This window comes from Falco punctatus, assembly GCF_963210335.1.
Source record: "Falco punctatus genome assembly, chromosome: 6".
In the NCBI taxonomy this organism is placed as follows: Eukaryota; Metazoa; Chordata; class Aves; order Falconiformes; family Falconidae; genus Falco; species Falco punctatus.
Window position 1 is genome coordinate 8771341 of NC_137585.1, and position 26319 is coordinate 8797659.

General features: G+C 49.3%; 1 protein-coding gene across 1 annotated transcript; it reads left to right on the forward strand.

Annotated features, from left to right (window-relative positions):
- Positions 1 to 1353: 1353 nt before the first annotated feature.
- LOC308065703 (alpha-2-macroglobulin-like protein 1) lies at positions 1354 to 25874 on the forward strand (the record flags this gene model as incomplete). Its single annotated transcript, XM_080391903.1, has 34 exons — positions 1354 to 1418; positions 2185 to 2368; positions 3301 to 3460; positions 3985 to 4037; positions 6098 to 6118; positions 6645 to 6804; positions 7259 to 7343; positions 8651 to 8762; positions 9797 to 9911; positions 10329 to 10438; positions 10935 to 11102; positions 11337 to 11567; positions 12244 to 12307; positions 12691 to 12836; positions 13126 to 13275; positions 13513 to 13665; positions 14644 to 14728; positions 15536 to 15650; positions 16348 to 16573; positions 16689 to 16815; positions 17399 to 17520; positions 18006 to 18060; positions 18643 to 18726; positions 19766 to 19942; positions 20083 to 20164; positions 20958 to 21114; positions 21356 to 21430; positions 21817 to 21979; positions 22967 to 23181; positions 23309 to 23524; positions 23637 to 23761; positions 24078 to 24168; positions 24909 to 24977; positions 25289 to 25874. The coding sequence occupies 34 exons, from the start codon at positions 1354 to 1356 to the stop codon at positions 25856 to 25858; spliced, it is 4731 nt and encodes a 1576-aa protein (XP_080248029.1). The 3' UTR covers positions 25859 to 25874.
- Positions 25875 to 26319: the final 445 nt, after the last annotated feature.

The following is a 26319-nucleotide window of genomic DNA, read 5'->3' on the forward strand; positions in this document are numbered from 1 at the left end:
AGAGAGTGATTCATGTTCTTGCTCCGGTTCCTGCTCACTTGTTTATCCAGGTGCGCTCATACCTTCTTCTCAGCCGCTGGCATCAGCAGCTCTGAGCTGAACAAAGCTGGGGGGGCGGGAGTCAGAAAAAAGAGTATTTGTATCTGCCCATGTATATGTGTGTGTGTGGTTTTAAAAATAAAAAAGGCCCAAACCCTAGTTTCCTTGTTAATGCCTCAGTCTTCTCTAAAGAAAAGGAAAACATTGCTAGGCCCTATGTGTTTAAGAGCTCGGTTTGGTACTGGAGGATAAATCAGTGTGCATTTTGGTATGAAATGGCTGTTACACTAAAACAGAAGAGCTTCCTTATTTTAAGAGTAAGTAGTTTCAAGAACCAGATTGCTTTTTTCACTTATGGTAAGATATTCAGGGAAAAGTTCAGTATAATCAGTAGACTAACATGGTATAAAATTAGCATGTGTAAAGAAGCTCCCAAACTAGATAGCGTGTGTTCCCATCACCTCGGGCTAGAGCCACAGCCTCTTGGTAGCAAGAGAAAACCCTGTGGGACTCGAGCCGTGCAGTTTTTGACCTGCCTGACCAATATTCAACCCTCATTTCCACCAGTCAGTGTGTGTGGAGGTTGGCCCTGGACTGGACCACAGAGGGCTGCGTGATATAGCTGGGCTGAACTGGAGCTGTTCGATTCCCTCTTTAAACTGAAATACCTGTAGGACAGAGATAAAGCGACGACTCCAGCTCTGCCTGCTCTCTGTGCTTTCCTCCTGGGTAAGGCGGCACTCTGCAAAGGAGCAGAGCACTATGCGTATATACTTATTTTGTACGGAGCCTGGTCTCCCGTTCAAGACTGAGACCTGCCTTGGGAGCTACAGACTCAGAAAACTCGGGGCCAGTATGACCACAGGAGTTCACCGTGAGCTGCAGCTGAGTGCACGTGCCAAGGGGTCGTGGGACAACCCAGTTGGAGGCAAAACAATAGGACTGGGGCTGCAGCTGGCACAGGGAGCAGGGTCAGCGCAGTGAACGGGAAACAGGCTGTCGCTCAGCAAAATAAAAAGCAAATTTGTCTGAATGATGCTGGTCCATCCACAGGGGAGTAGGAGAGCGGAGAGGCTAGAGTCCAAAAAGACTTCGATTGGCTGGGGAACATCCTGAACGGTACAACCCTGTGCCTGCAGCACTATAAACACAGGAATGAAGCAGAAGGAAAGAAACTTCGGGGCTTCTTCTCTGCTTCCTGGGAGAAACGGCAACAACAGCTTGTGGCCTGGAGACCTTGGAAGGAGAGAAGCTGCGCCCTACCTCCTCTCCTGACCAACCCTCCACAGGAAACCACCTCTCTGAAGGCCTCCCATGAAAATGTGGACTCCCTTCCTCCTGAGCTGCCTGCTCTACACCCTGGGGATAGTGGCACAACCGTAAGTGCCATTTAACAATCTGGTGATGGATAGTTGTGATGCTGAGGGTGGGGCCAGGATAGCAGGGAAGGAGCGTGGGACACTGCAAGTCATCCCTGGAAGGGATAGACATGAGGGGGTATGCAACACGTCACAAGCCTTGTTATGAACAGAGGATCTTCCTGAAGGTGGGAACCTCTCTCATGGATATTGCTGCAATAGAAGAACTAGATGAGGACTGGTGGTAGGGATAATAATAGTGAGGGACTGCAGTGTGAGGCAGGCTGAAGGGAAAGATGTAGGATAAAGTGAAGAGCGAAAGAAGAGGGCTGCAGGGCTGGGGATGACTGAGCAGGAACCAGTCTGCTGCCAAGGTAGTATAGGAGTCATCTCAAAGCAAGATGGGTGGATTCTTTTCTGTGAGGGGCTGGACTGTTGTGTTTTCCATGAACACTGAAGAATGGTTCCCTTTGCAGAAGCAGCGATATGTTGTATATGTTTCTCTGCACTACTGTAGCATTGTCCAAAACCATGTACACGCCTATGTGACCTAAGGTCACCTGAAAGCATTTCTCTTGTATTTATCTGAAATGAACTATATAATTCCCATCACCCCTGTGAGAGGTTCACACCATCATTGTTAATTTGTCATTGTTAATCTGTCCCTCTCACTCCAGCACCCAGAGAGGTGGTAAACTCTCCTGCTTCTTCAGACCATAATAGAGTATTAGTGCCAAGAGTGGGTGAGACTATTCAAAGGATGTGATGTCTTGTTTCCCCACTACAGGAGGTACCTGATCATTGTTCCAGCTGCACTGACTTACCCCTCTTCCCAGAGGGTGTGCTTGGACCTCCGTGGGGTGGAGAAGCCTAGTCATGTTGCCTTAACTCTTGTGCATCCATCCGGCAACCTCAGCCTCTATCGCAAAGTCGTCAGGAACAACCGGATCTTCGAGTGCTCCAAATTTCAGGTCAGGATCAGGCTTGGCGGCTCTAACTGGCAGCTCTCAGCATGCTCTTTTGGCTCATGAGTCCTCTCACCAGAGAAACAGAGAATGATAGGAGAGAGGGCATGGGAAGGAGTGGATGCAAAGTCAGGGAGAGCATTTAGTGGGAGCATGGTGTCTTTGATCCCTGCCTTTGTCTGCCTGCACGATAGTGTTCCTGCTGGGTGCCTCACAATCCACTCTGGTGGCACAGTGAGGGAAGGCTGCCTGGCCAGACACCAAAGCACTGAGTAGGTTGGAGGTGCTTAGAAGCACCCAAATGGCTTCTAAGTCTCATTCTCTCTTCTGAGAAGGGTGCAGTGTCACAGGGTGTTGTCTGTGAATCATGATGCAGGAAGAGCCTGACGTTTCATTGCAGCCTCCCATGCTGTCTGCTTCCCTCCAAGCTTCTCTTTAAGGGCTGGAAAATGTGCTGGAGGACTAGGAAAACATGGGAGGGTGTACACACAAGCTCAGCACAAGTCTTTCTGACCTGCCAGACTCATGAACATTATTTTCTTGCTTTGCACTAATGAATAAGAGTGCCTCCATGTCCCACACACTCCAGGGAAGTTTTCTGGTCATTATGGACTTTTTATTTCCTTGGGTTAAGTCTTTTCCCCCTCACTCCATGCAGGCTCTACAGTGGCTCTGTGAAGGGGCAGACACAATTTTTGCGTCCAAACAGGCTCCCTTCTCCTCTTGTCCAAGGCTTTTCCCAAGTGCAAAGGCATTGTCCCCTGTGCTTCCATAGACACAGCCCTCAGCTACTAAGGGGACACCCTGTGCTGGCCTTCAGAGTAAGACAAGAGGCTGGCCTCTCAGTGCAGCAGAAGCGAGGAGAGCAGCACCGCTCTGATGCCATCTTGTCCTCTCCTGTTGCCTGTTGACCTGGTGGCTCTTCTTTTGTGTCCTAGGTACCCCAACCTCCAGGCAGCCAGGAGGTGGGCACTGTCCGCTTGCATATCTCCAACGGCCACTACAGTGCAAACGAAGAGAAGCAAGTCCTGATCCGCAGGGCTGGCACAGGCACCTTCATCCAGATGGATAAACCCATCTATAGCCCAGGACAGACAGGTGAGCACTGCATGGAGCACCCCAACAGTTCCCCTGCCATGACCTCCTGGACTTTGTTCCCAATTCCCTGTGAGTGGCATGCCGGTTGCTTTGTGCCATGTGGCCTCCATGGGGACAGAGGAGGAAGCTGCCTGCCGCCTTCTGGGGTGATACATCCATGAACTATGTCTTCAGGGCGGTAAGGGATTGGAAGGGTCAGTCTCACACACTCCAGGAGCAGAGCTGGCCCGTGGTCTTCTCCTCCAGGGGTAGGACTGGTCTGCCCACACTGCAGACAAGGAAACGCAAGGTTAACTCCGGGTGTAGCCCATGGGAGAGACCCTATTGTGAGTCTGGGTGCTGTGTTACTGCCACACGTTTGGGGGGAAGAGGTGGTGAGTAAGGGGGGGCTGTAGGGCAGGTGTGGGGCTGCCGGTAGGGCTGTGTGGGGAGCTGTGATTTCAGGCTGCAACAAGTGCAGGGCAAGTCCGTTCCCGAAAGTGCTCCGTCTCTATAATATGCTCTTCTCCATTTTCTCCCTTCAGTGAAATTCCGTATTGTGATGTTGACTGAAGATTTTGCTCCCGTTAACAGCAAGGTAAAGCTCTTCTTAGGTGGAGGTGAGGAAGTCTCCAGGCTCCCTCCGTCAGTTCTGCCTCCTCTGCCAGCCTCACGCCATGGAAGCTGAGACATTCTCAATATCTGCAGCACCCAGGGCGGCCAACAGCAAACCTCTGCTAAACTAAACTGGAACAGCAGCTCCCGTTTGCCGGCGGCGATGCTGTCACTCTCACAGGACGGCTGCGGGATGGTGGGAGGGTTGGCACTGCTGATGGTATCTGGGGAGTGTGCCAGTGTTCCCTGCGAGCTGAGTTAGCACAGGGCAGCCCAGGAGCTGTGTGCACCTATCCCCCCTGCCAAAAACCAGGCAGGGCTTCTGGGGACATCTGTGGGCTGCTGGCCTCAGGCACAATTACCGGACAAGTTGTGTGCAGACTCGGCCAGACTTGAAGCTCCCCTCCCGCAGCTCTGGAAAGCTCCGTGCTTTGTAGAGTGTGTTGCACCTAAGGGTGGCGGTAGGGTCTGAAGCCAGCTGTGACACATCTGCAAAATTTTAAGAAAAATGAATTGATATGGGAAAGGACATGCACGAAGTGATCATAAAAAAAGAGAAAGAGAGAAAAGTGTATAAAAAAATTACACTGACTTGCTGCTGGCAGTAACTCCTTCTCCCCATGTCAAGGGAGTGAGAAGCTGCCAGAGACTTGCATATATGCTAGCCAGGAAATTGCAAGGCTAGCATCTTTCTGTGGCAAGCAATTATACCTGCAGCCAGCAACTATAGCCATTTCACATTCTTCTGTCCTCAAGCAATTTAAGGAGAGCCAACAGGAATTTATGCCATGACAGATAAATACTGCAGGGCACATGTGAGTTGGATCAAATCCCTTTAGACTGAAATAAAGGGAGAGATCCTTCTGGCTTCATTGTGCTGACTTAATTGCCTCCTTTTTGGGCTATTGGTGGTGGCCTAGGATCACACGGTCCTTTCTCCTCCCAACAGAGAAGTCTTTTATATTAGTTAGATAATAAACAATAAATTTGCTTCCGTGCCTACAATTGGTTCATGAAGATATCTGACCGTAAATCTTTGGCATCCATGTGTGTGTAAGTAAATTAGCATTGTAACTGTGAAAAATGCTGTGATGAAAATTCAAAAGAGGTCATGTTTAACCAAAGTTATTATGAGGCTTGAATGCATTGCAGAATTACAGCTATAGTATATTGTTTATAAATTAGATGGGTTAGAGATAACACAGGTGCCATTCACGAACTTGTTTTGGTTTAGCGTTGACATTAGATTCAAGTTATAAAAATAGTAAACCTGCATGCTTTATTTTGTTTCAGTGTAAACAGAGCTGCCTACGATAACTTGCGCGGAGGCTTAGGATGATGAATAATGTGAATTACATGTGGCCTTCTGTTTACAGGCCAGTTACTCTCCCAAGCCCCTGCTCCTGCCACCTTATGCCTTGTGCTCCCAAGTCACATCCTTCACCACTACTGCCTCCTTGCTGATAGCTGCAGTGATATAAGAACAAACGGAGAATTAATAGGCCTGGAAGGGCTGAAGCATGTCATTCTTTGTCCCTCCTTGTTACTGTCAGCTGCAGTCAGCAGTAATTCACATCTCCGAGCCTTACCTCCTAGGGCAGGGATTTTACAGGAAAACGTGGGGTGTATTCTTCCTTTAAGTGATGCAGTTTTGCTAATTCTTGGGATTTATATTACAAAAGTGATACCTTTTAATATTTTAGAACTTGGGATGATGGTATTTGTAAGTCTTTCTACTTTCCTCCTTTTTTTTTTTTTATGAGAAATTCTAGCTTTCACAGTTGCAGAGTATCTATCAAAGTGCATCTTAAAAATTCAGGGATCAAAAGGCAAATTTGAAGAATAGCACAGATTTTTATGTTACATCTTTTCCTTATTGTTTCAAAGACATTCTCCTTGTTTTGGTAGGATCAGGCTCCTTGTATTGTAATGTTTGGGGCTGGCAGTGTTGTCACAGCAGACGGGCTAGGTGGGTGAGATAAGTCTGTATGCGAGTGGCTATGTCATGCCAGTTTCTGACATTGCTGTCTGTTTGCTTTGCAGTACTCCATGGTGGAAGTCCAGGTGGGTGTTTCAGACACCTCAGGTGTTATGAGGAAAGGTACTTCAGTATGGATAATGCCTAGGCTGCTGTCTTACTGAGTCAAGTTACTTTTCTTAGGGTCTGTGTATACACATGCACACACATACTCTCTCCACACGCTTCTTGTTAACGAGCATTGATGATCCAAGTGGTTCAGCTTCCAGCCATTTCTACATTCAGGAACACTAGCCAGCCTTTAGATGAACTCTAATTACAGTTCATCTTTCTGTCAGACTGGAGAGTCTCAGACTGGAGAGTCTAAATGTCAGGACCTTTCATACCTTCTTTTTCAGTGGCAGTACAGAGTAAAGTAACCCTGGGTGGGTTGGGTTCGCCTCTGTTGGTGTTCCAGCACTCAGGCCACTTCAGCACCATCTGGGGAAAAAACAGCAGGAACCTGGGAAAACCTCTGACATTTCTGAAACAGCTTTGAATCCAGTGGGCTCTGGGTAGAGAATAGCAGGTGTTGCTGACGACTGCCTCTTCTTTCCTACCCTTGGACTGCAGGACCCAAACCAAAACCGCATTGGCCAGTGGCTGGATGTGAAACCAAAACAGGGCATTGCAGATCTCTCCTTCCAGTTAGCTGCCAAAATCTCCCTGGGGACTTACACCATCAGTGTGGTGAACCCAAAAGTGTCCAGTACCTTTAAGGTGGAGGAACACGGTAAGATGGAGTTGGAGAACAAAGAATGGGATGGAAAACATAGCTTGTTTCTGTCTGTAGAACAATATATAATAGAACAATATATACCCCAAAATTGTAAACTGAGATTTACTGTCTGAAACCCAGGATTAAATGTAATTCTATAGAGTAGGCAATATCAGAAATGGACACCAGGGAGATTGTGCTGGAGATTCCTGGAGAAGGTGTCTGCTAAAAACTAAGCTGGCACAGAGTAAGAATATACTGAAGACCTCTGCGGGACTGTTCATATGTTGGGGGGAAAAAAGGGGGTTATTTCTTTGGCTTCCCTATTTTTAATTAGTCCTTGCTTTCACTCATGAATATGTTCCTTCATGGAACTCCAGCCTTAGATGAACACACTCTTCGTTTTAGTGCTCCCATGTCTAAGTCAGCTGTTGCCTTTCATGGAGTAACTCTGTGGGTTTTGTTCCAGTGTTGAAAAAGTTTGATGTTTTCTTCGAGGGACCAGCTCGGATTTACGCTTCAGATAAAACTTTCCCGCTGCGTGTGTGTGGCAGGTAAGGAAGATGTTCAGTGGAAAGGAAAGAGCTCATCAAAACTGTCTTTCCTTCCATATGTATCTCTTGAATCCATCAAGAAGGGCCAAACACAGTTGTTCCTTCTGAAGAATCCCAAATAGTGCAAGAGTCAAACTGATGGTTTCTTCTGTGGGGCAGAGGTACGAGCCGCACTTGGGAGAGACCATGCAGCTATAGGGAGACTGGTCCCAGGCAAATGATATGATATCCTGCTCTGGAAGCTGTGTGTGTCCAGCCTTGAAAGACCTTACGGGGGGAAAAGCAGCTATCTGATATGGGACTGACCTGCTGAGGTAAAGGAGCAGGAACTGGTATTTCTTTAGAAGGTTATTTTGTTCCTTCTCGCTTACATGCTGCTGAACTTACTACCTTCTTAGAAGCAGCAGGTGGGTTTCTCTAATTTTATGTAGTCATTAGCAAAACTGAGCAGATGAGGGTGTGAAGGAAGACATGACCTCAGACAGTATAAGCCAAAGGAGGGAGGAGAGTGGTCTGGAAAGCACTTTGTAGACAAATAAAGGGGGTGAGCTCATTTATATTTGGGGCTCGATTGTCTGGAGACTTTTGGTGTCTCTGCTGCTGGTCTGACATAATTTCTCATTAATTGGGACATTTAAAATTAGACCATATGATTCTCTAGTAGAAAACAATATAGCACTCTGCATCCTCAGGTTGGGCCATGGATGTCTTCCTGTTACTGATACTGTCAGGAGCATTGCTCCAAAGGGAAAGCCAGAGAGGAGTCAAAGCAGGGAAAGGCAGCTGGGCAGGCAGGTGAACTCTCTGCCCTGGCAAGGGCACACTTCGCTGTACCTTGCAAAAAACAGCAGAGCAGGTCTGATGGTGGAGACGAGAATCTGGATCATGAGATAAGCCCATAGTGAGGCAAGTCTGAGGTCACTCTGTAGCTCTGTTACTGCTATACCATGCACTTGCTGTCCGCAACACAGATTTCTGCTGCTTTTACACCTGAGCTAGTATCTCCACTGGGTGCTGCTCCATGCTGCGTGGACACATCAGCTCAGGCGTGCCTGCAGTTCTGGGGCAATGGGCTCCCCGAAGTGGGAGAGCCTCCGAGTGTGGGTCCTTTCCTGTCTGAGCTTTCTTGGATGCAGGACTGTGCTGTTGCACTCCTCAAGTACATGATGTGCTGTGTTTTCATTTATGCTTGCCTGCTTATCAGCTGCATTAAGACCTCTGTCAGGAAGGCCACCTGTGTGGAGCAGTGTGCTCAGCGAGGCGCACAGTGCCTCTGCTTGGCAGCTCCCCTGGTGCGTTCCCTGCAGGTACAGCTATGGGAAAGCAGTGCAAGGGACCATGCGGGTGACTTTGTGCCAGAAGGCAAGGAGGCGTCCCCGAAACACCAGCAAGGATGTCTGTAGGGAATACAGTGGCCTGGTGAGTAAAATCCTGGAAGATACATGGGTAGTGAAGGAGCACCACACAGGACTAAGTATCGAGGGCTGAGTCAACAGGATGAACTGCTATGAAGGGAATGTTTGCCAACCTCTATAATGTATATTAGACTAATAAGTAATGGCTTTTGTTCAATTAATGCAATTACTGTTGCCCAGACCAACTGAGAAGCCTTTACCCTCAGAAGTTCTTCTTTGTTGCTTAGCTTGTTAAGGAAAAAAGATATATATAAGAAAAGAGAAATTTCACAGAAAGATTTAGAGTTCTGCTCTTTTCTGTAAAGAACTATACCTTGCCAGAAATTGTTGCAGTGTAAGAAACAACAATTAATAGAGATTTCTCAGGTGCAAAATTACCATGTTAAGGTGAATCTATGCCTGAACTGCACAAGGACATTGAAGTATGGTGGAGACATGGTTAATTTCATAGCCAAATCACACAGTGGCTTTTATACTTTATTTTCTCTTGTTGTGCATTTATATATTGCATATTTTTATATTTTCCTTATGACATCTTTCCATTCCTAACAAAGTATTTTATAGCTGGGCTCCTCTCTTGTACACATATGGTTGAAAACTTTTCATACTTTATGATTTGTCGTTATGAATTGTGATGGTAGTTATAATCTTCCAGTTCTGGAAATGATTTGTTGCTTTGAATTTTCATTTGATTCTGCAGTTCTTCTAGCTACATGTATTAAAATAGTCACGTATTTGCTCTGTGATCCAGTTAGTGCAGTCTTCAGTTTTCTACTAAAGCTGGAAAGATGCCAGCATTGTAGCTTTGATAAAACTGTGATGCCTGTTTTATTTTACATTTCTGCAATATGAATGACACATATTCATGCATATAAAATAGAAAATACAGGAGTTAAAATGTGAACCATATCTGTCTATATATGAGCCTGCATTATGATTTGTTGCAGTCAGCAGTTATGACAGATGACTAATACCTTGTACTTCTTACTCCTTCCCTTCTCCCCAGCTCTGAATAATACCTACCACTTCCTATTGCAGACAGCGAGCAAGGGGTGCTTCACCCCTTCTGTAAGCACGTCAGTCTTCAACCTGGCTCCCAGCGAGGAGGACAGCCAGCTCTATGCAGAAGCCTCTCTCCTGGAGATGGGCACAGGTACCCAGGGGCACAGCAGGGAAGGTGCAAGGGCAAGAGGGACCATTCTGGGGGTGTGAGGGACAGCATGGGCACACTTCCCCATCTCCTCCACCTGGTGCTGGGACCATCACAGGACACAGAGAGCAATCCTGCCTGAGGAACTCGCTGTGCCCACAGAAAGCTACTCTACAGCAGCAGGCTGATGAGGTGGGGCTGGGAACATGGTCCATGAGGCCGCAAAGAAGCTTGGAAATATCTTAGCTAAAGCAGGAGCTGCCACAGGAACAGCCTCCAAACCTTGAAGGGTGCTGTTGTCGAGAAGGAAGTTTGAGATACTCTGCTTAGAAGGGCTGGGAGTGACAAAGTGAGATTAAACAGGGTGTGCTGGTCACCTCTGACATGACCCTGCTTCCCTTGTGCTTTGCATTCCAACAGGGGTGCAGATCAACACCTCCAGCCAAATCCTCATCTCCAGGACAGCTGCAAGGGCAGCGTTTGAGACACCAAATGCATATTACATCCCTGGAGTACCCTACAAGGGGAAGGTGATTTTTACCCCTTGCTTCTTCCCTCCCCATCATTTGCCAAAGAATTTAGTGTCTAGTAAATTGTGCTGACCCAAACCATTTTCTGTTCCTTAGACAGAGTACTTTACCTTCAGTGTGTTACATTACTTGACAGTGTGGCTCCAGTTTCTGCATTACAGATTCCCTGATGTTTTTACATCTCCAGCTTCTGCTGAGAGTGATGAGTGATGTCTTACCAGAGATGCTGGGATGCGAGGAAGACTTAGCTGTTGGCTAGGAGATGAGCTCCTCATGGTCTAGCCACACACACCTTTTGAAGCAGACAGGTTTTATTCACTCTCAGCTTAGCTTTAGAGATGAGGGAGTTTCATAGGTCTCCTGTCTTCTTGGGGACAGAGTGAAGTTAAGGCCACCGACACAGGAGACTATGTTTGCCAGAGGGAGGAAGGTTTTGGGTATGACACTGGAAGAAATATCTGACTTTGGCTTTTCTGCCTCACCCTGTTGTCACCAGATTAAGCTTCAGGATCACTATGGAAATGGTATGAAAAACAGAAAAGTTTATCTTGTGATAAAGTTCATGAGGCATCGGTTTATCAAAACTTACATCACAGACAGCAGTGGAATAGCATCCTTCAGCCTGGACACTACTGCCTGGAACAGCTCATCAGTCTCTTTGGAGGTAAATCCCACCTCTGCGTACAAGAACGCGAGAATCCTTGAGCTCTGCCAGCGCTCCCTGCCCCTGCCCTGCAGCCCCACCGACCCCCAACCCCTCACACCCCCCCGCTCTGCCTGTGCAGAGCCAGCAGGAAGGCACCAAGCAACAGCCTTTCCCAAACCAAGCTGATGACATCCTCACAAAGCACTGAAGCATGAAACTCTTGATTTCTGTGTGTCTCTGGTCCTTTCTCAGGGAAGGTTCACACTGGAGGATCTCACACACGCACCTCGAAAAACTGACTTCAGTTACGCAAACGCTTACCATCACCTGCAGCCCTTCCATGCCACAACCAAAAGCTTCCTGGACATACACCCACCAGAAGAAACACTGCCTTGTGGGATGAAGCAGGACATCCAGGTGACCTTCATGCTCAGTCGGGATGACCTGGGAGAAAGCACCAACCGTATAAGTTTTGCGTATTATGTGAGTAAAGGTAGTAAAGAACCCGGGGAGAAAGGCTGCACTGATGGGACCAGACTCCAGGGAAATGTTGAGGGTGTAATTTAGATCATTCATGGAGAGCTGATGGAAAAAACTTGTTCTTTGAGAACTGGGTAAACACTACACCCAGTAGACCTCAGCCTGGCCCCAGTGGGATCTTGGTATTTGGGCTCTGGCCACCCAGTCACCTCCATGGATGGGAGGAACCTTCTGCCTTTGCAGCCCATCACCCCCTTAATCTCTGCCAAGGCTGCAGCGGGAAGTGTCTTGTCCAGAGTCTGCTGTCAGACTCTTAAAACTGGATGGGGGATCACTTTTTCACTCTGGTTATAAAACAGCTGCCCAGTGGAAACGGATTTTGGTCTAGTCTGGAGACCTTCCTACTAGAGGGGAAATACCTTAACTGTCTCTCGCTTATCTCCAGTCAACCCACTACCCATCCATTGTCCTAACTGGACGGACCAGACCAGAATCTCACATGTGAAAGCTCCTCCTCCCACACTGTGATGTCTGCAAATCTGTTGGACCCGAGGTGTGGGGTTGGATTGGACCCACAGTTTATGTCTGAGGCTTAGTAGAGCAAGATGCACATGGGTGAGTGTGGCTACACTCTGGTGGCAAACAGCAGTCTGCTTATCCCCTGTCCCTTCTCCCACAGGTCACTGGGAAGGCTGGAATTGTTGTCAGGGGCCAGAGGAATGTCCAGGTTGGGAAGCTGAAAAGTAAGTCTGCAGCAGTCGGACAATGGGAAACAATTGTGCCCCGTGGGTTTCTGGGTCGGACAGTGAGAGCTGCCAGAGTTTCTTCCAAATTCCCTGAATCTATAGGTCCTGGGCAGTCAGTGAATAGGATACGGGGAGGCTGAGGAAGAAATTGTCAGCTGTAGGAGGCCAAGAAGACAGAATGAAGGAAACGATGGGAAGAGAGACTGGGAGGACCTGTGGGAAGATGGAGCACCTGGGGTCAGAGAATGGAGGGAGAGGGCAGACAGACCAGCAGCAGGAAATAATTTGACGTTGTGGGATTACGAAGCAGAAACAAGAAGGAGGGCAGAAGGAGATCTTGGTGCTGCTGTGAAGAAAACACTCTGCCTTTCCTTCCTCAGAGTTGCAGGGCTCCTTCTCCATCCCTTTGACTTTCACTGCTGACTTCACCCCATCACCTTCCTTAGTGGTGTATGCCATCTTCCCCAGTGGAGGGATAACGGCTGACAGCATCCGTTTTGATGTTGCCTTGTGCTTTGTAAACCAGGTGAGACCCAGTCCTGCGGTTGAGGGAGAGCTGACAAACAGGAGTTAGCAGGCCTGAAGGAAGGACACCCTCAGATCCTTCAAAGAGAGAACCAGGAAGAAGAGAGGGAGGGGGTGTCTGCAGCACAGTGCCCAGGGACCAGGAAAGCTTCAGCAGTGATTTCTGTTCATAGCAGTGGCTGAGCAGGGAAGACTCCAGCTGGTCTCTCTCTTTCTGTCTGTGCCGCCTGTCTGCCAGCGTCTTCACCCTTTTTTCTCTCTTTTTCATATTTCCTTTCCTGTTGCTCAAGGTCAAGGTAGGATTCCCAGCTAAAGAAGCCCACCCAGGGTCAACAGTGCAGCTCCAGCTGCAGGCAGCCCCTGGCTCCCTGTGTGCAGTACAGGCGGTGGATGGAAACATGTTCTTCATGAGACCAGAAAGCGAGCTGACAAGCCAAACGGTGAGTTTCTGTGCAACCAGGCAAAAACCTAGGAGTGATGGATGAGCTGGGGGAGGCAGGGGCCGTGACAAGAGGAGCTGGAGGCTAATGGATGGGGAGGTCTTTGTGTGGAGGAGAAAGCAGGGGCTGCCTAGGGAGATGGACGGGAACAGATGTGTATGCTAGGGGAGGGTGGGGGGAAGCATCTGGAGGTATCTGCTCCTTGCCCAATTCTTCCCTGCCTATGAGTTTCCCTAGGTCTATGATTTGTTCCCTGCTGCCTACCGACATGGGTACCCTGCCCAAGTAGAAGAGCATTCAGATCACTGTGTTCAGCCGCAGTCCACGTCATCTCTGCTACGAGGGAAGCCACAGCACTCCTTTCAGCCTGACATCTTTAACCTCTTCTGGGTAATCACTTTTCCCAGAGATGTTGAAATTAAGAGCATCTGATAAATCTGTCACCCCAAGCACCCTGAGAAGGCCCTTGCGTTCTCCAGAGAGCCCCAGCTGCCTGTCCTGACCTCGTTGTGCTGTCTCAAGAGATGTACAATTCCACTACGAGTATGAACACCTGTATTCCCCAAAACAGACACATAAAGCAAGACGAGGAGATCCTGGACCAGCAAAACCCAGCCTTCTGGGCTTGGGAATGAGGTCCTGGGCTGTGTACTGTTTGTCTACAGTATTAGAGAAGAGAGAGACAGGGAGGGACCCCCAAGCATTAGAACACAGACCGTTGACATGGCTTAGTTGTTAGCCTGCCCTCCGGTACTGTTTTCGGCTGTTCTCAGGAAGACTTCTTGGTGTCTTTAAGGCAGATCTCCTCTAGAAAGAACTAGCTTTAAGCAGCATTGACACAAGACAGGCAGTGCCAGTTGGCCTCGGACTCAGGGATCAGACCCTGTCCTCTTTTATTTAGCAGTAGAGACCTCCTAGGATGGTCTTTCACAGCACAGGGGAACAAGTCTCTTGTGTTTGTGGACAGGCCCATGTCACAGCCTCGTGGGCTGACAGGGGTCTGCGCCCCCCGTCACACCTCTGTATGGCTTCAGAGGGCAGGTTACATCCAGCTATTCCCTCCAGTGTGCTTGAGAGGACAGGGCAGGACACTGGCACCTCTCTTATGTCCTAGCCACTGGTAATGTGCTGAGAGAAGAAAGACACCCCAGTGTCCCCCAGAAGGTGGTTTAGTGACCTCCTGAGAGAGAAGGGACTGGGGAGGCTGTGCCATGCTGTGCCACTGTGTCTGCTTGGGCCACTGCTGCTCGGGGCTGCCCAGGCACCAGGCTGTCCTGGTCCTGTCAGAGTGATTTTGGGGAGCAGTGGCCACTCTTCCCCACTCGCAGATGCTTTTCTGCCTTCTCTGACTTCCTTTTTTCCTAACAGAACATGGGGCTGAAAATCTTCTCAAACCTTGTAATCAAGAAGCCATCTCAATGCTTTCATCGGGCGGATAGGAAGCCAACCGTAGGTGAGCTGCACCTCCTGCCTACTGGGGGCATGAGGTCACTCAGATGGAAGAGCCCGCTGATCTCTGGGGTTTGCTGGTGGTGGATATTGGCTCTCTGAGGAGTAACAGGTGCTGCTGCCACAGCCTAACTGCCTGGTCCACCAGCCTTGGCAGGAATGACCCAGTCCCTATAAAAAGGGCTCTAAAGACTGTCACTACCTGGATGTTCACTGACATTAAAAGATGGCGTTCCCTTTCCTGGCACAGACAAACCCAAGTGTGGGCCAGGATTTTTCCTAGTTGACCACCCCACAAGCTGTGCTGAGAGCCGGCTTCTGTCCCCCACCTGTGGCTGCAAGGACAGTGGCTGCCTTCCTCTGTGTCTTGGTTTGCACTAGATGATCACACCGAGCTGGCACAGATGCCTGCTGATATTTAAACCATCGCTTGCAGAGGGCTGTGAATTTTCTGCAGACAAGCAAAAAGGATTGTTATTCACAGAATTATGGAAGTGTTGGTTCAAATGGCTCTTTGAGGGTCCCTAGTCTCTTTAACACCAACTCTGGGTCAGGTCAGCAAGGTGCTTTGTCTAATCAAATCTTGGAAAACTTGCAACCAGCTCACTGCAAGCTGGTTCTCCTCTTACCACTTTTTTCCCTTCCTGTTTTCCCTCTCCTACCAAATCAGCCCACTTCCTTGTGTTTTCCTCTGCTAGACTCTTCCCGTGTCTCTCTTGCTGGGTGCTTTGCCTCTTGCACCGGTGCTAGGCTGTCTGTCATTGGCAGGGTTCACCTCTCCTACTCTGGTGGGACTCATTCTTTCTTTCAGGGGGGCCTCCTACAGAAGACCAAAGAATCACTAAGGAACAAACCCAATTTACCACCCATGGAAGACTTCACCACTATTTCCCTGAAACTTGGATCTGGAATCTGTTCTCTGTTGGGTAAGCAATGCCAGACTTTACAAATGGACAGAAAGATGATCCCTTTGTTATTAAGTCTTGGCTGACTTGCATTTCTGCAGAAGTCCAGCCATAGGTGTAAAGAGAGGTCTGCATGTGAATTTTCTGGCTTTTCCCTGAATTTGTAGTGCGTCAATCTGAAAAACTAGCAGACCTTGAGGTGCAGAACTGGTCTACACAGGTTTAGAGAAAAACAATACCCTTCAAGACCATACCACCAAGTACCCTCTTTTCACACGTTGGGGTACACTCTCCTAACTTCTCAATTTGGTGGACACACCAAATTTGTAGCCCTTGTTGCCACAGTGCTTAGATTAAGTCTGATGAATCAGCACTCGGGAGGCTACAATGCTGCTGCTTTCCAGAACATCATGCTGTTTGTTGACTGACATCATGCTCTTGATTGAATGTACAGAACTGGAATGCTTGAGCAGTGTCTTGCTCAGGAGAAGGGTATAAAGCCATTACTGATGGCATTTAAGCATGGTTTATGGCTTTAAGGAGCAAATTGCTGAAAGCTGCCTTGCTGTGAGCCACTGGAGCAGAAGTCATTGGTAATGTAGCAGAAGTTAATCTGAGCATGAGGACCTGCGTAACATCCCTCACCCAGAGCCATGAGCCCTCCCCATTGGAGCAGAGTTGGATGAATTTCTTCATGCAAATGCTCTCTTCCTCTTAGCTCCAACGGCAGCAGGAGCGTCTTGGTCACAGTGCCTGCTGCTGCTGCAGAATGGAAAGTCAAGACATTCTGCTTGGCTGGGAGGGGATTTGGCCTTGCTCCAGCCACGAGCCTCCGAACAGTGCAGCCCTTCTTTGTGGATGTGACACTGCCATATTCTGTCATCCGAGGAGAGACCTTCCTGCTGAAAGCTACTGTCTTCAACTACCTGCAGCAGTGTGTACAGGTGTGTGCCTGTGCCACAGGTAGCGCTGTATGGGACAGACCTACCATACCCTCTCATTTTAGAATATGTTGTGCCAACCCATGTCACCAGTTGCCTGCATCTGTCATACCCTCAGATCCACGTGGCCCTGGCTAAATCCCCAGACTTCCAGGTGGAGCCATGCCGGACCTGCAGGGACAGGGACTGTCTGTGTGTAGAGGAGTCCAAGACTTTCACGTGGAATGTGACAGCGGTCCAGCTAGGTACGGCAGCAAAAATGGAAGCAGTGATGGGGAACCCTAAAACTGAAACAAGAGGGAATAGGATGTCCAGGGAAGCTGGCAGAGCTTTGCCTCTTATGGATCTCAGAGTCTGTTCTTAGTGGTTCAAGCATGCGATCCATCGTGTCTGCTTTCTTTCTCTCTTCTTAGGGTCATCAGGGAGGGCAGAAACTGAATGGGTGGCGTGGAAAACTCTTGAAAGGGCTGTGGGACCAGCTGGGGTGGAAAGGGCTGCGTGGATGCGTGTGTGGGAACCTTGTATGGCTGCTGCCGTGCTTCATATGCAATGGGAAGGGTACACCGTGGTCCGAAGGGCTGCTGGAACTTACTCTATTACAACCATATGTAGTGCAATGAAGTCATGGTTGGTGAGGCATTACCTAGTTCCCTCATGCTTAGAGTATCTGAAGAAGCCATCAGTACTGGCTGGCTCATCTTTACCAGCCAAACCAGTGAGGTTATGAAGACCAGCCACCTGAAGCATCTCATACCACTGTCAGTTAAAGCAAGTTGACTCCATTTGGCCACAGGTATACAAACCAAGCTCTATTCAATTTATTCCTAGGGACTGTGAATATCACAGTGAGGATAGAGGTACTGGACACCACATCACGGTGTGGGAGCAGGAAAACCTTGCCATCTACTGTGAGGCGGAGGCATACAGTGGTCAAACAATTGTTGGTCCGGGTCAGTACGAGAGCAGGCTCGCTTCTCTCCCCACGTATCCTTGCTCCTGGGGCTAAATGGTTTTCTCTCCTCATTTTCGGGCCAGTATTAGCATACCAATGCTGTGGCTCAGTTTGCCTTGTTCCCCCCAGGACCTAGCTCAGTCTGTTCCCTTCTTGTGGTACTCTTTCTTGAGCTGCATTCATACACCATGTCTATGTTTCTCCCTGTACCTTTCCCTGCTCCATCACCCATTGCACATGAGCTTTGGTACATGCCTACTGACCAGAAAGCCCTGTTCCTCAGGCTTGCTCTTGCTCTTTTGAGCAGTGAAGCAGGCAGCTTCAGTGAAGACTGCCAAAGGTAAGGAGGATGGAGTCCCTGACAGCCCTGGGGACTAACCACTGAAGTCAGACCTGAACTTGCTCTGAAATTTTGCTGCTGTTTGGGAATTTTGTGTATATTCTTGTCTCTCCTGTCCCATGTTCATGTTCCTGCCCTGGCAGCCAGAAGGTGTGTTGGTGGAGAAGTCTTACATCTCCCTTTTGTGCCCGAGAGGAGGTATGTGGACAGCCTGAACGGGTTCTGCAACCTGAAATAACTGGACCTGAGAGTAGAACTAAACTGTGGGAGGTCTGATGAAAGCATGTTTTCCAGTGATTTTTCACGTAGGAAATTTCGTTTCCTATTAGACAGGAAAGAGCAAGAAATATTACTTCCACATGTGCTGTCCTAATGAATTTGCCACTAAGTGTAGGTGGCAAAATCCTACTCTGTAGTCTCCTTCCCACATGGCAGCTCTCAGGTGTTCTTGGGGCTTGGTAGTCACCAGTGAGGGCTGCTCCAGCACTCTCCAGGATGTCCCCCTCCTGAGCGATGACCAATGGTGACAACGGTTACAAGTGTAACAAATTGAGTTGTGAAGCTTGGTGAGCCCTCAGCCTGGCCAGCAGCTCTCATGTCTTACCATCTGGAAAGTTTCCAGGCAATGGAGCTTGGTGTGATGACTGGGACGGACTGTGGTGAGCAGTCTGTGACAGCAGGATGTAGGCAGCGTTCCATCTACCCGTGCTACACTTGTCCCTCTGGTTAGGTGCATTTGGCTTGATTTTTCACGCTACACCTTTATCCTGTCATTATCAGGAAACATTGCTGAAGAAGCTGTGTCCCTTCGCCTACCTGACAATGTAGTGAAGGGATCTGCCAGGGCTTCCATTTCCGTCTCAGGTAAGTGATTTCTGCTGTGGGCTCGCTACCTGCTCTATACAGATGAGCGAGGCTTAACTTGGTGATGGTGTCAGGGGATCTTTTTGACGTGAAACCGCTCAAAAGAGCGGATGCTGTGTTTCTATTCTCTGCAAGGTTTGCCAACACCAGGCTTTCAGATTTTTGGATTAGCACTTAGGCTTTCATGTGGAAAAAATTCTGCAGAGGAAAATAATCCTTATTTTTCTAGCTAGGATGTTGGAGCAGAGACTGTGGCCCCTTATTTTTACTGGGACTTTGGGACCTTGGCTAGTTCTTTGTATACAGAATCAGGAAAACTCATAACAATCTTGACTCCCTCTTAAGTTTCACTTCAACAACAGAAGCTCCTGGAGAGAAGAAATCCTTCTCAGCATTACTAAGTTGCAAAAGAACACTTTGGAGAGGCTACTAGGACCAGACATACTTACCATTCAGTACACTTCTTCACACTCGGCTCATTTGTCCCCATGCCAGAATTGGTATGAAGCCAGGCCTGGCGTAAGCAGCCATGGATGTCATGCGACAGAGCCCCAAAGGAGGAAACCAAATACAAGGCTTTTCTGGCTGGAGGACATACGGACACCTTCACACCATCTGACTAGCACCTCTCTTGGCTTACTGACATTTTGATGCCTGACATATGGTCAAGTAGAACAGGCCTGGCTAAAGAGCAGAAACATCTCAGCCTTTCCCTAAGTGGTTTTATATTTGTCTGTCTGTCTGACACAACACTGAGCAACTGCAGCTCTGCTCATAGCCTTTTACAAATAGTACTTGTTGTGGCTGGAGTCCTTCAGACTGCAAAAGCTGATAAGGAAAGTTCCTCAGGGACTCCATAGTGTGGTCAGCCTGCATCATCATGCCAGACTGAGAAGAGACAAAAGCCACCACTGTCCACATTGCACTCTTGTTTACTCCTCTTTCCTCCTCTCTCCAGTGTTTTTCTCTTGTGCTGAGAAAACACTGCCTGGATGAGAAGCACCTGAGATCACGCTGCCTTTCTTACACCCTTGTGTAGGTGACCTCATGGGGACGGCACTGCAGAACCTGGACCGTCTGGTGCCGGTGCCCTACGGCTGTGGGGAGCAGAACATGGTGCTGTTTGCCCCCATTGTCTATGTGCTGCAGTACCTGGAGAAGACGAAGCAGCTGTCCCCTGAGATCAAGGAGAGGGCGACAGGGTTCCTGCGCAATGGCAAGTACAACAGACCCACCTTGCTCCTCTGCCTTCCCCTGTGTCCTACCTACCAATAGCTCTTGCCCTTCTGGTCACTCAGTTGATGTTGCACCCTTTGTGTTACTGTGTTGTATGAATTACTGTTCCCACCTCCCCAGGGTACCAGATGCAGCTTCTTTATAGGCACCGAGATGGGTCCTACAGTGTCTTTGGGCAGCAGGATGGAGAAGGGAACACCTGGTAAGCACTGCAAATACCCCTGGCTCTTGATTTTTTTCTGTCTGGGCCAGAGCAGCTAATGCGCCTGGGAAAGCTGATAGCAGGTGTCTTCCTTCTTTTGGATGGAGACCTCAGGGTCTCTTTGGCAGGAGGACAGATTGAGGGACTTGAGGCACTTGAAAAAACAGTGAGGCAGGGGAGCAGATTTTCTGGGAAAGTGGAACATCAAAAATGTGCTCCCGGGGGGCAGGAGATCCCTTTTTGTCTCTATAGCCCTGCTGTCGCCCCACAGACAATACCAGCTACTGCTGGTGTGTCCCAGCAGCCAAGAGGGGTACATACTGACTGGAGGTGGATCAGGGAAGAGCAATAAAAAAACAGTCTCCCCAGGGAGGCCCTTCCTTGGGAGAAAGAGCTGCATTGGTCCAGCTTGACCCAGTGGTGTCTGGGCTGGGAGAAATGGGGAAAGGAAGGGAGGAAGAAAATGGGTAGTTCAAGATTATCTCTAGGTATTTGGGGGAGGTGAAGTCCAATGGGTAAAAGTAGAGAGGGTAAGAGGTTTTTAACCTGTGAAACTACGGAGTAAAGCAGTAGTACATGAATAGTGCCTTTGTGGAGCCAGGTCTGAGGGAGAGGAGCCACTTGGGTCCTGTGGACCTTTTCCACTTTTAGCTTCCTTTTCTGTATGAAAATGACACTTTTTTTGGACCCCACTATGTCAGCGTAAACTTTAGGGACAAGCACCAGGAGGACTTTGACCTTCTTTTTGTCTTTTTTGTGCTTCTCTTTTCCTCACAACTCATCCTCTTCCTAGGCTGACAGCTTTTGTAGTCAAGAGTTTTGGCCAAGCTAGAAAATACATCTACGTAGATGACAAGAATGTCCAGGATGCCCTACGCTGGCTAGAGCAAAACCAGCTGCCCAGTGGCTGCTTTGCCACCAAAGGGAGCATCTTTCACTCCTCCCTAAAGGTAAATGAGGACCAAGCCAGGTAGCACAGCTGGGGAATGGCTGGACAGATGCTGTGACAGCAAAAGATTGTGGGATCCCAGAGGATCCTGGAAAGCCACTCCTGCAACCCATGCAAGCAGCCTTAAAGAGAGCAGGGTATGGAGTGGGGAGCATGGGGAAAGTAATGCTTTTCCTTCTGGGGAGTCACTGCCTGCACCCTCCAGATACCACTTAGAGGGTGAAAGGTGCATTCCTTCACAGGGCAGCGTGGATGATGAGATCTCCCTGGGGGCATACGTTGCTGCAGCACTGCTGGAGCTGGGTCAGCCACTGAAGGTGAGCATGCTCCCACTCCCTCCTGCTCTCCTGTATGCTTCCACGCCTGGTCACTGCTATGGGGATACATCAGTTCGTAATTCTGGCATTCTCCAGGCCAGGAACAGGTAGGGAGCTGCTGGGAGGGACCCAATGTTTGGCCAGCCTGTGAAGTCATTCCTCAAAAGAGACAGTGCTGTAAAACCGGCATGATGCGGTAGTGTTTGGTGGACACGGCACTCAGTGCGCACCGGGGCTGCACTGCCTGTTTTCTCAAGAGAGTGTGTGATTTATGGGCTTCTCTGGAGCTGCATCAGGAAGACATAGTCCAGCTCCCTGGAATGAGCTTCCCTGCCCCCTGTTTTGCCCCTCTCAGGGTTTGGCATGGGTCTCTTCTCCCATTGCAGGGCAAGCTGATGCAGACTACGCTCCGCTGCCTGCAGCAAGCAGTTCACAACATCACCAACACCTACACAGAGGCCGTGCTGGCCTATGCCTTCGCCCTGGCTGGGGACTATAAGATAACCCAGGAGCTGCTGTACAAGCTGGAGGAACAGGCCATCAAATCAGGTGCTGACTGCTGGTTGGGGTAATAGTTCCCATTCACCTGCTGGGATCTGGAGTAATGTATGCCCAGTTAGCGTGGTTAAAGATGACTTACGTATTTGTACATATTCCTTGTATCTGTGCAGTAACTGCACTGTGTGACTGAAAATATAGTAAGTTATTTCACAAGCTGTGAGGGTGAGTGTCCTGGTTTTGCCTGGGATAGAGTTAATTTTCTTTTTGGTAGCTAGGGCAGTGCTGTGTTTTGGATTTGGTGTGGGAACAGCGCGGCCGGGGACTTTTTGGTTTCTCAGGCCTTGCTGGCAGGAGGGCTGGAGGGGCACAGGAAACCGGGAGGGGACATGGCCAGGACACCTGACCCGAACTGGCCAAAGGGGTATTCCATACCATGGGACATCATGCTCGGTATATAAAGGGAGGGGGCGGTGGCTGGGGCTGCTGATCATTGTGCAGAGGCTGGCTGGGCATCGGTCAGCGGGTGGTGAGCAATTGCATTGTGCATCACTGGTGTCCTTGTCTCCCTTCCCTCTGGATTGCATTCCTCTCCCATTCCTCCTCCTTTTCATTATAACTGTTATTGTCATCATTACTATTGTTCTTTTTGTCTTATTTTATTTCAATTAGTAAATTGTTCTTATCTTGATCCTTGAGTTTTACATTCCTTTCTGATTCTCCTCCCCATCCCTCTGTGTGAGGCGGGAGAGAGAGAGCAGCTCCGTGGTACTTAGTTACCAGCTAGGGTTAAACCATGACAGTGACTTACCAGAAAGAGTTTCCTCAGCCTGGAGGATTTCAAGATCCTTTTGAGAGAGGAGGTAGGAATCTGTGAGCGAAGACCAGATAAAGTCCTGGGGCATACACCGAAGAAAGCAATCCTGGCCTGAGCACAGGGAATGAGCTGAAGGAGCCCTGAAAGCACACTGGGCTTTATTTACTGTGAACCCCCAATGTCCTCTTCAGATAGCCTGCATGCTCCTTTTCCTTCTGCAGGAGGACAAATCCACTGGAGCCCTAAGCCAAGCTCTCCAGCTTCCATGGGCTTCTGGCCTGGTTCTCAGGCAGTGGACATAGAGTTGACAGCCTACGTGCTCCTGGCATACCTCTCCAAGCCACGGGTACATGCAAGTGACATGGCAACTGCAGCTGGTATTGTGGCATGGCTGACCCGGCAGCAAAACGCCTATGGGGGCTTTGCCTCCACCCAGGTAACAAGTAACTCCCTGTGGACTGATGTTCTTTTGCACCCGAGGTTGGCAGGGCAAGTCCTCTTGAGGTCTTCCTGCTTCACTAGAGCTGATGCTTTCAGAAGTGTGACTGTCTCTCCCTCTCCAGGACACGGTTGTTGCCTTGCAAGCCTTAGCAAAATATGCAGCAAGGACGTTCAGTGCATCAGGCCAGGCACTTGTGAGGGTGAAGTCCCAGAGGGGCTTCGGGAAGACTTTCCAAGTCAACCGCCAGAAGGGGCTGCTGGTGCAGCAGGCAGCACTGACAGAGGTCCCAGGGCAGTTCCTAGTGCAAGTCCACGGCAGCGGCTGTGTCTTGGCTCAGGTGAAGTGCTGGGATGAGCGTGGGAGAGAGGAGAGGTAGAGAACGCTGCCTCATCTCGCTGTGTGAGATCGTGCCTGGTCTGTCTTCTCACCTCCTGGCCCTTGCCCTGCAGACAGTGCTGAGGTACCACGAGCCTCCCCCGCGGGCTGCTGTCACCTTCACTCTGCGTGTCAACACGGAGCTGACCAACTGCAGCCAGGCCAACGCGCGCGTCCTCACCGTCCGCGTCCTTGCCAGGTGACCCCAAGGGTTGTTTTCTTCTCCAGCAAGACCCACTGTGCTTGGGAACAGCAGCTGGGAAAGCCTCAGGGCTGCAATGGAGGAGCCCGGCGCCTGGGGTGGACAGGACAGAGGGTGAATTTGGTGGGTGAAAGGGGTGGGAAAGGAAGGTGCTGGCTACCTCCTGTGAAAGGGAGCAGCAGCTGCTATGTCTCCAGTCCCAGGTGGGCTGCCTGGCTCAGGGTCCTGCACACAGGGTATGGTGGTGGAGGGAATGGGAGCTGGGAGGGCACTATTCCCACAGAGTCAGATCCTTTGACTGTTTCTTCTCCAGCTACATCGGGAGCAGAGTCACATCCAACATGGTGATCCTGGAGGTCTCCCTGCTGTCTGGATTTGTCCTGGCTCCCAGGTCCAGGATGTTGGTAAGGACTTTGGAATAAAAAAATAAGCGGCTGCAGTGAATAGGTCCCACCTGCTTGTTCCTGCTGGGTGCTGTTCATTTCAGGCCATGAGGCAACTAAATTAGCAGGGGCCCTTTTCTGTTGTAATTGAACCAAAACCTCTTCATTTCCATGCAGGCCTCACAAGGGTTGGCTACAGGAGATCAGAGGTGGTTCAGTTTCTCCTGCTGATGCTAATCTGTCTTCAGCCAGGAACAAAATGTGCTGCTGCATGTGCCAAACACCAGCATTTTTTTGCCAGAAATTTTAAGGCGAGGTTTCTTAGACTCTAGTTCTAGCCAAAAAGGTTATTTTTTTCCAATGGAGCCATAAAACTAAAAGATGAATTGTTTGTACACCCTCCAGCAGGTCTTTCAGAGCAGTCTAGCAGTCAGTGAGATGAGGTAGCAAGAATCTTTACTGGTGCCTGCACCTGTTTGCTGAACAACACCACATCAGTCCTATGTGCTATCCACAAGGTCTTTTGTCTCTAGTGGGAGATTCCTCTAAATGACAGACAGCATCCCAGAGATGCTCACAAGGCACGTCCAGGAGGGACTACCAAAGATATAACCACTAAAACTCTTATGTGTGAGAAAGACACAGTTCCACACACAGACCAGCTCCACACCATCCCTTCAAAACAACAGTGGGTCCCTCAGGTCGGGAAGCCCTAAGGAAAGTGCTCACAGATTTCCTTGTGTTATTGTTTCCTATCCCAGCTGGAGCGCAGAACCATCATTAAGAAAATAGAAGTGAAAGCTGATGTGGTCTACATTTATCTGGAGAAGGTAAGTGAGAACAAACGTGGTTTGGCACAGTGAGAGCAAGAGGCCAGAGCACAAGAAACGGTGTGAGAAGCCCAAGCCTGGGATTGGCATGGGGAAAAGAGCACTGGCAGAAAAACTGTGAGAAGAGAAAGTTTGCCCAATTTCATTGTCATTGGTCAGCATTTGCTGTTCCTCACACATACTCCATTTCTAAAATCCAGAACCTCTAGTGGATTAGAGATTTAGTGCAGGAAAACATTCAAGTTAGGGGAGTTGAAGATGCGATGACTTCTTTCTTCCCCTCCTTGCTAATTTCTTTCCACCCCCCCAAGCTCAGTGATGAATCTCAGACTTTCATTCTGCAACTGGAACAAGTAATTCAGATGAAGAACCTGAAACCAGCCAGCATCAAAGTCTACGATTACTACCAGCCAGGTGGGTTGCAGATTCCCTCCTACTCTGGGGTTGGGAGCTGGGTTCCGAGTTTTCTGGCTTGGAAAAGTCGTCGTGCACCCTGTGTGCATGCATGTGTGTGTAATCAGCTTCCTCATTTCTTTTTGCAGAGGAGCGAGCCCTGGCTGACTACAGTGCTGTCTGTAGCTGAGGTAGGCAGCAAGCCCCTGTGTGACACAAACAGTAGCACCAGGAGATTATGGGTCTTGGGTGGGAGAGAGGGAATGGAAGCAATCAAAGACAGGAAGGAGAACGGTAATCAGTGGGGAGCATATACACAGCTAGTTGCCTGTGGTTACGTGTGTGGAGCTAGGATGGGGGCTTTTCTTGCAGCCAGGGAGGCAGCTGGAAGGCTCTGGTGGAAGGCAGACATAGAGACAGCGTCTTTCAAAATCAGAGTGAGAAAGGAAGGGCTGAGCATAGTGTGGAGTGAGAATGCAGAGCTATAGCAGCTAACAAGGGCCCTCAGGCACAGCCGTGGCTCCATTCCCTCCACCCTGCCCCTATATTCATTGCAGGGTAAGAAGGGGATTCAGAGAGCCAAAGGATCAAGTTGAAACTGGAAAGTTATAACATTTTGTCTTGTGGGGTGGCATACCCAGCTGCCAGAAGGGGTATGGCTTGTTAGTGGTAGCCTGAAGCTGTGACAGGTGTGGAGAAGTCCCTTCTGGAAGGATAAAACACAATCTTGACATGGTACATGATGCATCCTGAGACCATCCCACAGAAAGAGTACTGCCTAGGCACCTGCCTGGAGAGCCACCCCCACTACTAGCCAAGACAAGGCACCTTCCATGGTCTGATGATAGCCATAGATGGGCTGGGTCATGTCCTCCTTGTTTGTCTTACCTTCCGTCCCCACAATCACACATCGTTCCTCAGAAAGGTGTAGAGGAGCTCCCAAATATGT